The sequence below is a fragment of the Mytilus trossulus genome, chromosome 6, assembly GCF_036588685.1.
Source record: "Mytilus trossulus isolate FHL-02 chromosome 6, PNRI_Mtr1.1.1.hap1, whole genome shotgun sequence".
NCBI lineage: Eukaryota > Metazoa > Mollusca > Bivalvia > Mytilida > Mytilidae > Mytilus > Mytilus trossulus.
Window position 1 is genome coordinate 9688768 of NC_086378.1, and position 14275 is coordinate 9703042.

The 14275-nt window shown below is 30.9% G+C and overlaps 1 protein-coding gene across 4 annotated transcripts in view; it reads right to left on the reverse strand.

Annotated features, from left to right (window-relative positions):
• Positions 1-76: 76 nt before the first annotated feature.
• Positions 77-14275, reverse strand: part of LOC134720737 (zinc finger protein ZFAT-like) — a 33044-nt gene continuing 18845 nt past the window's right edge. For all 4 annotated transcript variants that reach the window (XM_063583201.1, XM_063583200.1, XM_063583202.1 and 1 more), the window contains exons 7-15: positions 9762-10709; positions 8346-8897; positions 6718-6940; positions 5920-6035; positions 5042-5321; positions 3637-3964; positions 1944-2019; positions 1041-1120; positions 77-500 (exon numbers count right to left, since the gene is read on the reverse strand). In XM_063583201.1, the coding sequence (XP_063439271.1) occupies positions 225-500; positions 1041-1120; positions 1944-2019; positions 3637-3964; positions 5042-5321; positions 5920-6035; positions 6718-6940; positions 8346-8897; positions 9762-10709 (2879 nt within the window). In that variant the 3' untranslated portion in view covers positions 77-224. The remainder of the gene's footprint in view (positions 501-1040; positions 1121-1943; positions 2020-3636; positions 3965-5041; positions 5322-5919; positions 6036-6717; positions 6941-8345; positions 8898-9761; positions 10710-14275) is intronic.

The following is a 14275-nucleotide window of genomic DNA, read 5'->3' on the forward strand; positions in this document are numbered from 1 at the left end:
TGGGTTCTGGTGAATTTCTGAGTCCATTGTGGTGTGTTTAAAAAAAGAAGTATCTGTAAGTTTACAATTCCAAATCTCTATTTAGATTTAGATTTATTTTTGTACTTAAAATAATTCAACAGAATAAATACTATACAAAGCTGAAGAGTTCAAAAAGAACTTGAGTACTCAGCAACAATTTTTTAATACAAATTTACTTAAACAAAACATTTTTATATAATTCATCAAAGAGCATTAACGTCCACGTCCAAAGGTGAAGGTTCAATTTCTATTTCCTGTAATGGATGACTCTGTACAGTTTGTACTTCTACCATGTTTGTGTCATCTATGACACCGTCCTGAGGAGTGACATACTGGATAACATACTGTTGGTTACTATCTGTGTTGCCATTGGATACCACAACTTCCTGTCCATCCTGGACTATAATGGAGCCAGGATTAACAGACAGAATCTGACCATCATCTGACTGGACAGTAAACTGCTGGGGAGCTATAGCACCCTAAAAATAAGAAATTACGCATTCATTTCAAATGTACTATTTTGCAAAAATATCAAGTACTAAATATACAGCTGTAATGTTGTGTTCTGAAAGTAGTTACCATAATGTACTAGTGAAAACTTATAAAGTACAAAAAAAAGTATGGATGCTTTGATGTGTATAGGTCAGGAAAGAATACCTTACAAGAAGCATTAGATTAAGAACAACATAAAAAGCATTATTCCTTTCATTTATTGGATAATTTTTTTCTTTTATGCATCTAAAAAATATCTTTTTTTCTTAATGGTACCAATTAAAAACAATACTTAATGAAAATGCTAAATATGCAACCTAAAAAAAAGAATGCTACTGAATATATACAGACAATAATGAATCATCAAAATTTAAGTGACTGTTTCGTTTTTTTAAATCTGAAGAAGGATGTTGTTTTGCAAAATTTGGACATGAGACAAAATACTTCAAAACACTTGCAGCAGCCTGAATCATGGTGAAAACACCTACATCAGTCATGCTGATATTGTTTTGTTTAAAATAACTTACTTGGTTTTGCATACTGATAATTTGTTGTAGTATATTTACTGCTGATGCTGTTTTCTCATCTAACATATCTATTGGGGTATCTTAAAAATAAAACAAATGATAATAAGAAATAATCAAAACAAGGTTGTTATGGCCTGGCTTATAATGGATTTCATGTTTCGGAAGTTTTTTCCTATTACTGATTTTTGACTCCGGTTTATATTATTTTTGACAGGTTACCTATGACATCCTGGTACTCAGTCAATTAAAAACAGTCATTATAAGTAAAATCAAACATTTAATGGGTGTAATTTGAGGAGAAATTTTACTTTTTTCCAATGACTTTGTGGTGTAAAGAAAATATGAAGCAGTATATTTTCCCCAAGAATTGTACAGATTAAAGGCTTGATGTTACTTCTTCATGTTGGGTTAACTTTTCTTAGTACCAGGACATCCTAGGTAACCTGTCAAAAATCGGTAATATGAAAATAGTCTATTACACAGTATATATAGCCATACTCACATGAACTTTGACACTGAAATTTCTGCTCTGATTTGTAGCTTCAGAGGAAAGTTGCATTCATTTTTATGAACATTAAGTGTAAGAATATTTTAGTATTCATTAATTAGGAAGTATATGAGCAATAGTTGTGAAAATCCCTTACTCTGTATAGCATCAAGTTTTCATCAGTAATACCCAAGAAAAATTAAATGAAAAAATATTCTTATATGACAATTGAGTGTAAGAATATATATTTATTCAGTAATCAAGTATTTAACGTACAAACCATATAAAAGTGCACCAAACAGGCATGCTCACATGAAGCTTGATACAAAATTTGAGAACGCTCAGATTGTGATACATTGTACAATAGAAAATGCAACAAAATGTTATCAAATTGATGGATATGGACTCTGACTTACCAGTAGTTATAGGTTGTGTTATATCATTTGAAATAGCTTCCTCAACTTCAACATTAGAACCTTCACACTGTATTACCTATTGAAAGAAATTATATATATAATTTATTAGAACAAGCTTTCCAAATTTCATTAAATTCCATGAAGGTTTGACAAAGTTACTGTTATTGATGACTGAAAAAAACAACCTCAGACAAAATCAGAACTTACATGCAACAGTAAAAATATCTGAGTTCATTTATTTAAAGTAAAATACAGAAAAAAAATATTTTCAAAACTTTGCCCTGGACACTGTATGGTATTTTGATCATAAAAAAGCTTCTGCCCCAATTTCATATAATTCCAGGTATGTTTGACAAAGTTATTGATGTCCCAAAAAACTAAATGTTGACACCACTGCCAGAATCTAAGATCACTATGTCTTGTTTACACAAATTTATTAACCAAACTATACAAAAATTGGAAATACTGGTAGCCATTTTTTAAACAGCACTAATTGGTCAGTTCAAAGCTATTTCTGACCCATAAAACAAACTTTTATACTTCTTTAATACTTTGACACTGGTTTTGATCAGTTTACATTAAAACATACGGCTTATGCTATTGTATGTTGCAATGTTTGAAACATATTGGTGTATTTTTCCCCATTAGGAATAAAAACTACCCTGAATAATAAATTTAGTGAGATATATTTTGTCAAAATCAATGTCCAACCAGTATGTAAATCAACTTATTCATGTGAGTGAGTGATTCATTTTAAAGAGATGTAAAGAAATGTCATTTAAAATCATCTGTAAAGCTCAAATCTTCTTTTTAATACCTCAAGAAAATTAGGAAATTGTGATAATAAATTGCAGCAAAGATGGCTAGAAAGACATAATGACAAATGAAGTTTCCACGAAAATAATCTCGTTTGCAGTATATGTCAGTCAGGGGTACTACTTGTACAAGTGTATTTTATTTACTTGAAGAAGTGAAAAAAAATATACACATATAAGTAAATTTGTAGGATACTTAAACAAGTGAATTTTATTTACTTGTATAGGTAAGAAAAACATTGGCTTAATTATGTCCCTTAAGCATTCAGAATTTTTTACTTGTATAAGTAAAAAAATCATCCTTTCTTCTTTTCTTGAATTCTTAAGATTTCTTTGCTCTAATAGAATTTTAAATTGTGTACCCTTTACAGATGTCTTTACTAATTATGTAAGTGTAATTTCATGGACAATGAAAGTCCCGTTTGTTTGTTATCTTCTTAACACTGCTCATTTACAAGCCCCAAAGGAGCAATTTTTGAAGGCCTTGCGCAACTATACAAGATCTTTGCTCAATCAGTTTCTTTGATGAATTAATGAGATGAAACATTGAACTTTAATGAAAAAATTTGAGCAAACCTGGGAAAATTTTTTAAAGGCATGATTTTTCATCTTAAAACTTGCGGATTTTTGTTGGATTGTAAGAAAAATTTACTTATACAAGTAAATTTTTTAGAAAATTAAGGGGAGATTATTCAAACATTATTTATTTACTTATATGTGTATATTTTTTTTCACTTCTTTAAGTAAATAAAATACACTTGTACAAGTAGTACCCATGACTATACCCCTGACTATAACTTTGATTAAACAGAAAAAAATTGCATTTTTGAATAATTCAATACTTTTATTTGAACTTCAAAATGACTCAATTCTCTTACCTGAACTTCTGAAGAATTTTGATCAATTCCCTGAATCTGTTGGAATTGGAGATGATGACGAATCTTCAAATGTCTCTTAAGGTCTGACAAATTACCAAAAAGATAATCGCAGCTGAGACACCTATATAATTGTGAATCACTCTTTGCTGGTGATTCTGATTCTTTAAACACAAACTGTTCCCCTTTATGAGATCTGGTATAATGTATTTTCATGTAACCAATAGTGTTGGCAGAATAGTCACAATGTTGACATCCATAACGTTTAATAACATCATGAGTCTCCATATGTCTTTTTAGGTGACTTCTTTGTGTGGCTTCATAATTGCACCTAAAATCAAAATTAAGATTTTGTGTTTTAAGGTGTTACATAATATAATACATAATACAGGGAGATAACGGGTGATATCGTTTTGCGCCAAAAAGTAACTCATTTGCGCCACAACTTAACTGCGCCAATACTTCTTTTGCGCCAACTAATTTTCAAAACTATAGGTATCATTTGCGCCAATAAAATAATCATCCTAATAACATTATCCAGCTATCTGTCTCGTTACACAATACAAAGTCATCATCGTTGTTTGTAACAACACCAATATCACACAATATTCTGTGAAATTCTGCTTGACTTTTAGGTTGAGCCGGATGCAGTTTTATTCTTTCAATATACCTTGACTGACGCACATATTTTAAATCTTTCATTTCTTAATTTTCTTCTTCAATTTTGAAGAGCATGACATATAATCTTGTTCTCCATTCAAAATAATTGTACACGATTCTTCATTAACCTAGCACAACATGACTTAACCGTACATCTCCACCTTATTTCTCCAGTTTTCTGTACAAATGCCTGATTAAATTTTGTGTTCTTCAACAATGATGACCGGTTTTTCCTCTATCAGACTCTATTTTCTTGAATGGTATATCAGACACTCTTGACTCGTGAAAAAATATTCTATTACTAAACATTTTTTGGTGAATTTTCTTCAATTCGATGAGTGTTCAATTAAATCTAAAGTGGAAATTTTAATAATAGTACATGTACATGTAAGATATAAGTAAAAATTTTATAGGTAAATGTGGCGCAATTTCATTTCTTTTTTTGGCGCAATTAATACCATCAAAATAAAAGATAGTGGCGCAATTAATACCTTTTCAAAACTGCAATTGGCGCAAATTGATTCTGCCCGAGATAACTCAGTAAAAATCAGCATAAACTTAAATCACATTTTATTGTTAAAGAAACATTAAGCTTCTCAATGATCAAACTGCTATATAGCCAATGAATTTTTTCCAATAAAGCGTGCGGCTCAAATTTCTAGAAATTTTTATATTTTTGTCAAAGGATAAAATATTTTTCAAAATGTTATAAAAATTAAACAATCCAAATTAATTTTCCAGCACTTACTTCATGCATTTAAACATTTTTCCATCTGTATGAGATCTGACATGCCACCGTAGAGCTGTCTTGGACTTGTATGGTTTACCACATTCGTTACAGGTGTAAGGTTTTTCATCCGTGTGACGTAACATGTGTGCCTGTAGGTTGTTCTTACTACGACAGGAATGGGGACAGAGTGGACACTTGTAAGGTTTAATGCCCTCATGGATCCAGATGTGTTTCTGTAACTCAGAGTTTGCTCGGAAGAAAACTTTTTCACAGTAAGGACATTTATAGGATCTTCTCCCTAAAATTAAAAAAAAATCATATAATAATTTCTGTGTGCATTTGGTCTCTTTTGAAGAATTGTCTCATTGGCAATCATACCATATTTTCCTTTTTATATATGGATATAATTCAGTTTGCATAAAATAATAAAAAAAATATCACTATAGTCTTAATTATTTGGAAGTTAACAGCAATAAAATGCTTACAACAATTCTATTAAAAAATTGGATGAACATTCAATTCAAAAATCCTTCTGCTTGCACATGTGTCATAAATATATTTCATCATTTAAGCTTTTACTTATTTAAATGATACCATTCAAACTTAATATTCTATCATAAAATACACTGGATTAATTAATTTTCATGAAATTGGGAAATCTTGCATTTGTGTGGATATATAATTTCATGGTTCTGCCAAGGTCTGCATACTTTTTTTATTGAAAAATTATAGTTTATTGTAAATTAAATGTCCAGGGTTACAACAAAATATGGTATTTAACAAATAGTAATGAAAGACAATAGACATTAAATTGAACATGGGTTTTTCTTAATCTCATATCTTGAAAGTAACCTTTCTTCATTCCTATTACATACATAACAATGTATTGTACTTACCTAATTTTCCCTGAACTTTGTGCATCTTGACCTTGTTGAGACTGGTAATTTTACAATTATCTTCTTCAGTCATGTCAGGATGTTTTTCTGCTACATGTAACTTAAATTTTCTCATGCTAAAAAAAGATGATAATTTTCATATAAAACCAAAATTTTCTAAAAGAATTAATGACTACCTCTTTGGAAACATTTCAAATACTCATTCATAAACATATTTCGTTGATCTTTTATTTATATGTTTGCACAATTATTTGGTCTTAAATCATTATTTTTTATCTTTTTCATTTATTGTTCCTGTCTGACACTATTGCAAAAGATTTATATTCATGTTCATAAACTAGGGATGACCTGATGCTAGTTAATACATTTTATTTGTATATATATTTTGGGGGGAAATTTTCTTTATTTGAAAGTGGTCTGATTAAAACTTTTTCTTTTAAAGAGCTTTTATCAATGTTGTATCAATTTTTCTTGATTTGGTGATTAATCTCAAACATGATTCCCAAATGATATTCATATTTTCAAATGAGTCAATTGTGTGCATAAAGGTAAAAAATATCTTCAATAACCAAAGACCTCTACAAACCATGAGCATTATAATTCAATGAACACTAACTACTGTGGATTCATTTAATTTATGGTTTCAAATTTTCATAGACTGAGGAAAACTTACACTTCCTTTGATATTTAATTTTGTGGTTTTGCCAAATCCACAGTGTCTCAAATAATTCTTTAGTAGTAAGCGGGAAATAATTTTAAACCATCTGGATGAACAATTTTATAACTGATGTTACTTACTTGTCTAGTTTCTGTTGACAGAGAGGACATTCTAAGCCCATAGCCTCCCCTAGACCTTTATGTTGTATGCTATGGTTCCAGAGCTGTGACCTACTAACAGCCACATACTCACAGTCTTTACAGGGATATACAATAGCTCTATGTTCTTGTTCCTTGTGACTGTTTAATTCTTCCTTTGTAGCTGCTTTAAATCCACAGGTTATACAGGCAAATGGTTTCTCTCCTAAAAGAAAGTTACATGTATGATATTGGTGTTTGTGTGTGTTCCATTTTGAAATTATATTACTGTGAAAGTACTTTTATTCGTGGGGTACCAATTTTCGTTGTTTTCCTGGATGACTTTATCCACGAATTTAAGTGTCCAACGAAATAAAACAACCATTGTCCAAATCAAGACATGGAAGAATCCCCATGTATGTTTGACTACTAATATAATCAAGAGCATGTTTTGAATATTGCCAAATCTTAGAATACCTCAATAGCAGTCACAGAACTACAACTGCATGCAATATTATACCCATTTTATCTTTAATAACATACACTGTACAACTTTTGATCTTTTAATTCTCATAAAAAATATTTTTGATCGACGAAAGTCAGATTTCCGGTATTTTTATGCTAGTATGATAAAGTGTTCATTTTATATCCCCATAGTTCTCCTACACATGGGAAATAATAATTTCATGCTGGGCTTGATTTTGATAAGAATTATTTGACAATTCAAAATACGTTTATAGCATTTGTTTATGTTACTGTTTCCTTAAGGTGACATGTTTATGGCCTAATTAACACCTTTCATGGTCTTTAATCTGTTGTTCACTTTATCTTGGGTTAATAAGTGTTGTCACTTTGATTTAAACAGGTCAATGTTTACTTTGCAATTTCCTTCAATCAAGACAATTTGCAAACTTCGTGTCTAAAGGCCTTAATTTTTTCAATTTTTTTTTAAGAAAACTAAAATCCACGAATTTAAAAACCCACGAACATGTAAATATTGCTCAAACCACGAAAATTGATACCCACGAATTAAAGTACTTTCACAGTATTAATTTACTGTAGAAAATTTTGCTAAACTTTTAACACAAAAATCCGAGTTAACGGTTGATGTGAAGTATATATCTACACAATTCTTTGTTTGATCCTAGTTTATATAAAGAGGAGTCAAATGAACTTTATTTTGTAAATGATTCATGTCTTTCTTTCGACAGCATACCATCACAAAAATTTACTACTCATACAGTGGGCATATATAGTAGACCAGGTGCAAAACATGTACCTTTCTTTTTCAATACAAAAATTTAATATATGTATGCAAGTTTTGTCTAAAATGTAGTTTTCTATGCAAGACATATAGATTCCACAAAGATTTGAGGAAAGATGTGTACTTTTGATGTGACGTCATCAGGCATGGTTGCCTTTTTTCATGCTTTCACAGTAAGAAAATTCAGAAAAAAACAAGAAAATTTAACATGACAATTATATTTCAACCAATCATTTTCCCGAGAACAGATTCTAAACTAGTGAGGAGAAATATTTTTCTCACACCGCTCAAGAAATGTGAAAATACCACCACAAAAATTAGAGAAAAAAGGGCCCGTGTGGCAATCATTATAGAAAGTTTAACAAACCTGTATGTGTTCTCATGTGGTTATCAAAATCATTTTTATTATAAAACAGCTTTCCACAGAATTCACATTCTTCATGTCCAAACGTCTCTCTCATTTTATGGAAGATCTGCATGTTCATTGAACTGTATCCCAAACGATCTATTAATTTCTCAAGCTTTTCTGTTTTACTCAGGTTTTTATTGACCTCATCTTCCTCTTCACATTCAAATTCATCAGGGTCAATACTAATATTATCAACCTCGCCATCTTCATTATTCCCCTGGTCGGTATCTATATTATCAACCTCAGCATCCATATTGTTACCTTGGTTAGGGTCAATAGTATTGATTTTGTCACCTTCTGTTTTATCGGCTTCACATGAAACTTCAAGGACAAGATCTAAATTTAACTCTTTACTAGGACTACTGGTACTTTCATCTTGATCTTTATCAGAACTGATATCCAGCCCAAGGTGATTGCCTTCTATCAATCCTTCAGACAGAACATTGGTTTCAGGTGCAGCACATGTCTTTGTTGTTATATCATTATTTATCGCAATATTATCATCCTTTACTGAAATAAGAAATAAAGAAACATATAAATACCTGTATAGAGATTTTTTTTAAATCTTTCATTACAGCTAACAAATCTAAATATTTTTTATTAAAAGATTTGTTTAACCAAGACATCACATTATACAATATTATACAATTACTTTTTGATGAGGTAAATATGTGGTTTAATTGTCTTTTTATAAAAAAATAAATTCACAATAGCCAAACTTATTTACAATATGTATACAATTCATATAAGAAAACCTACTAAAGTTCTATCAATATGGAATAATTATATTTATTTATAAAATGAAAAATCTGATGGTAATAATTGAAAGTAACTCTTTGATTTGTCTCGGCTTAAATAACGTATACCTGGTCATTGATGATAATGGACGGATAATGTACATGTCCAGTGTCAAATTAAATGCAAATAATAGGACAGGAGCAGGTCATGTGATATACTTGACTGAAAGGCTGCAGCAAATTTTATATTATATTATATTATTTTGTCTCAGTGCCGACTAGTCATTGAACAATAAGAATAGAAATTTCAAAATCAGTCCTTATTCATGTTGTGCATATTATATGATTTTGTCTAATATACATGTATTCAATCTCATTTCACATGTACATTGTACTATCTATCAACGTATATATTAGTTGTAAATTCAGAAAATAAATGCTGCTCCTTAAATAGGAATTGAAATGTAACACATAAATTTATCTCAGACAGATATCTCTTACTGAAATATGCAGTATAAGAATAAAACTACAAAAAAAAAAAAAAAAAAAAAACAATCTGAACTCTGTCACATCTTTTTATTGTTAATGACATATTAGTTTCTGAATTTTCAGTAAATTATAAATAAAGAAGTCTTACCTGTACCATTAGGTGTAAATTCATTTTCAATAGATCCAACAGAATCGTCGTATTTAATAACCTGATTATTGGTCTCTATCTGTATTTTAGTTGGATGTTCCTGTAAACCAGAAGTCTTGTCTAGAACTATTTTCATACCCTCGTCAGTTGTTTCCGTTTGTAACTTAGTATCTGTAACAGTTACCTCCCCTGAAGCATTAACCTGTAAATTTGCTATAACTTCAGCAGCTTGTTCTTCTTCCAACCTTTTACTGGATTCTGGAGATAGATATTCTGTATTTTTTGCCACCTCTACTATTGACAACTCTGGTGGAAGATTTACAAATTCCTTTTCGTCAGGTCCATACGAGTCATCAGGTTCTGGCAAATACATGCTGTTTTCAATACTCTTTTCGAACAACTCCTCCCACTTCAGACCCTCGACTTCCTCTTTTACATGAACGCTGGATAAGTGGTCACTCAGTCGGACGGAACTAAGAAACACTTCACTGCATTCACTACATTTATACAGAATTCTATGTTTCAGGAAATGTTTCTCAAGATATATTCTACGACTAGCAGTGTAATCACACAGAAGGCAACTTTGTATGTTTGGCAGATCTTTAATGTCGTGTATAAATAAATGTCGATCTCTGTCGATCTTTTTCTTAAATTTCCGATTACAAACATGGCACTGGTGAATGATGGTCGTTCCTGTGTTTTTCCTGCCTGATAAGAAACTATCTAAGTAAGTCTTCCCTCTTGTTGTACCTATATGATACTTTCGGACATGGTTGATCAAAGATTTGACTGTATTGTAATCCCTCTTACATATATCACACTTAGCTTTCTGGCCGGAATGTGTTGCTTCATGCTCTAATAAATGAGTCTTGTTGACAGATTTAAAATCACAGTTTCTACATTTATAAAACTGTCCTGTGTGTTTTCTCATGTGAGTATAGAGATTACCTACAATGGAGAATCAAGATATATATATATGCATATAGCTATTCTTATATCAACAAATGAGCATTTTTTATCATCTGGATAAAGTAGAGAAGTTTACTATAACTTTAACAAGTGTGTGTCAATAGAACTCTACCTCCCCACATACTATCAGATGTCAATGACTCAATGTTCAGCAAGCTTTGAGTCAAAGCCTAGTTTGGAATATATTTTTAAAATATACATCATAAGCATGTGTACGTAGTGTGGGAGGGTTGATGCTACCACAACAGACACTTGTAACTTCATAAGAAACTACATTTTTACCTTACCTGTACCCATGATACAGGACAGACTAATGGACAGTTAAAACACATTAGACCAGATGCTCCGCAGGGCGTAGCTTTATACGACCGCAGAGGTTGAACTCTGAACGGTTGGGGCAAGTATGGACACAACATTCAAGCTGGATTCAGCTCTAAATTTGGATTGTGATTAAATAGTTGACACAGCATAGGTTTCTGACACAGAATGAATGTGTTCTAATGAAATTAAAATTTTTATTTTCTCTTAGAGCAATTCACTATGCTGTTGAATATTAATCCTCTCAAAAAAATGTTTGAAGAAATTTTCTTTTTATTTATGAAATTTCAAATGAGAAAAATTGAACCCAATTTTTTTAATCACATCCCCCTTTCCCTTATTCCAAAACTAATCTCAATTAAAATTTCTAATGGAGTTTGCAACAATAACTACTCATTTAAATACATCATAAAATATTAAGATGTAAAAAAACTGCTTGTTATCACTGAATGGTAAAGATTATTTTAATTTATCAGTTGGTAGTAAAAAGTGAACATACATTGTATATTGTATATGTTCCGGACCATATGAGTATCTGGACCATCTAGTATGGTCATGACCATATGGGTATATACTCATATGGTCCGACCATACGCGTATGGTCGGACCGTACGCGTATGGTCGGGGTAATCAACACGTATACTTTTAAATTCTTCATTTGGTGTGACCCTTCTGGTTGTAACGTTACTAAAATGTAATGTTATTATATATTAAAACAACTTATTAAAAAAAACCAGTTTCACACAGTTAATATTACTTACTATTTGTAAGTACAATTATAAGAAGATGTCAAAATCAAATGAACATATTTTAAAAGGAATTTTATTGTTTAAAGTAGGTTACATCACCGACAAGGATCATGATATTTATTTAAAGATCATGACATTTTTTAAGACATTTTTGTAAAATATTAAAAGTGTATGTTTCAATTTTTTTTCTATTCTTTAATTCTATATTTCTATTTTAATCTTTATTATAAGACCGGTAAAATAGCATTTAAGAGCTATGAAATAGCCACTGCTTTTATTTAATTTGATCTGTAATATTTATTTTACGATATTGGAGATCAAGAGTTTCTTAAAAACACCGTAGACACATCTGAACTGTCCCAATCGATATCACTGCACGCAGCCAAAACAAGCAATCGCAGAAAAGCTACATGTATGGTACCGTGTGAAGGTCATTCGAAATATACAAAAGTATACACGAATACAATTAGCGATGAAAACTAAGATCAACTGACTGTGACATCAATATTTAATGATTATGTAGCTTTTGAAATGTAAAACTAATTCATTTTTTTGTAAACACATTTGTTTTTAAGATAAAGTTGATTGTTTTATTTCTATTGTATATTTGAAAAAATACCTATATGGTCCAAATACTCATATGGTCCGGCCCGTTAATAACCAAACAAGTATAATACTCATATGGTCCGACCATACGCGTACGGTCGGACCATACGCGTATGGTCGGACCATATGAGTATACGCATATGGTCATGACCATACGCGTATGGTCCAAATACTCATATGGTCCGGAACATATATAACAAAGATTTAAGTTGATTCTGGACAAAGAAAGATAACTCCAATTAAAAAAAATCTTGCTATTGCACAATATTTTGCAATTAGATATTTCTTGCTTACTATTCTGGACAAAGAAAGATAACTCTAATTAAAAAAAAAATTGCTATTTCACAATATTGTGCAATTAGATATTTCTTGCCATTGTGCAATACTTTGCAATTGAAAAGACTTCCTATTGCACAAAACTTGATATTATAATTTTAGATCCTGATTTTAGAGCCCATAATCAAAAATCTAAGTACATGTTTGGATTCAGCATATCAAAGAACCCCAAGATTTCAATTTTTGTTAAAATCAAACTAAGATTAATTTTGGACCCTTTGGACTTTAATGTAGACCAATTTAAAGACAGGACAAAAAATGAAGAATCTACATACACAGTTAGATTTGGCATATCAAAGAACCCCATTTATTCAATTTTTGATGAAATCAAACAAAGTTTAATTTTGAACCCTGATTTGGACCAACTTGAAAACTGGGCCAATAATCAAGAATCTAAGTACATTTTTCAGATTCAGCATATCAAAGAACCCAACCAATTCATTTTTTGTCAAAATCAAACTTAGTTTAATTTTGGACCCCTTGGACCTTAATGTAGACCAATAAGAAAATGGGACCAAAAGTTAAGAATCTACATACACAGTTAGATTCCACATATCAAAGAACCCCGATTATTAAATTTTGATGAAATCAAACAAAGTTTAATTTTGGACCCTTTGGGCCCCTTATTCCTAAACTGTTGGGACCAAAACTCCCAAAATCAATACCAACCTTCCTTTTATGGTCATAAACCTTGTGTTTAAATTTCATAGATTTCTATTTATTTATACTAACGTTATGGTGCGAAAACCAAGAAAATGCTTATTTGGGTCCCCTTTTGGCCCCTAATTCCTAAACTGTTGGGACATAAACTCCCAAAATCAATACCAACCTTTCTTTTGTGGTCATAAACATTGTGTTTAAATTTCATTGATTTCTATTTACTTAAAATAAAGTTATTGTGCGAAAACCAAAAATAATGCTTATTTGGGCCCTTTTTTGGCCCCTAATTCCTAAACTGTTGAAACCAAAACTCCCAAAATCAATCTCAACCTTTCTTTTGTGGTCATAAACCATGTGTCAAAATTTAATAGATTTCTATTAACATAAACTAAAGTTATAGTGCGAAAACCAAGAAAATGCTTATTTGAGCCCTTTTTGGCCCCTGATTCCTAAAATATTGGGACCAAAACTCCCAAAATCAATACCAACCTTCCTTTTGTGGTCATAAACCTTGTGTTAAAATTTCATAGTTTTCTATTCACTTTTACTAAAGTTAGAGTGCGAAAACTAAAAGTATTCGGACGCAGCCGACGACGACGCCAACGTGATAGCAATATACGACGAAATTTTTTTCAAATTTTGCGGTCGTATAAAAACATTATAGCTCCTTCTATGGGGCATAAAAATTCAAACACAATTTTCCAGGTAGAATTTAAACAGAAACCAATACCAGCATAGCAATTGTGCATATAGCCTTAACTTTCAATAATGGGGTAAAAGAATATCAAATATCGAAAAAAAAAACATCATCCTACATAACTACAGTAAAGCAATAACCATGATAACCAATTAAATTTAAATACAACACATTTTTGT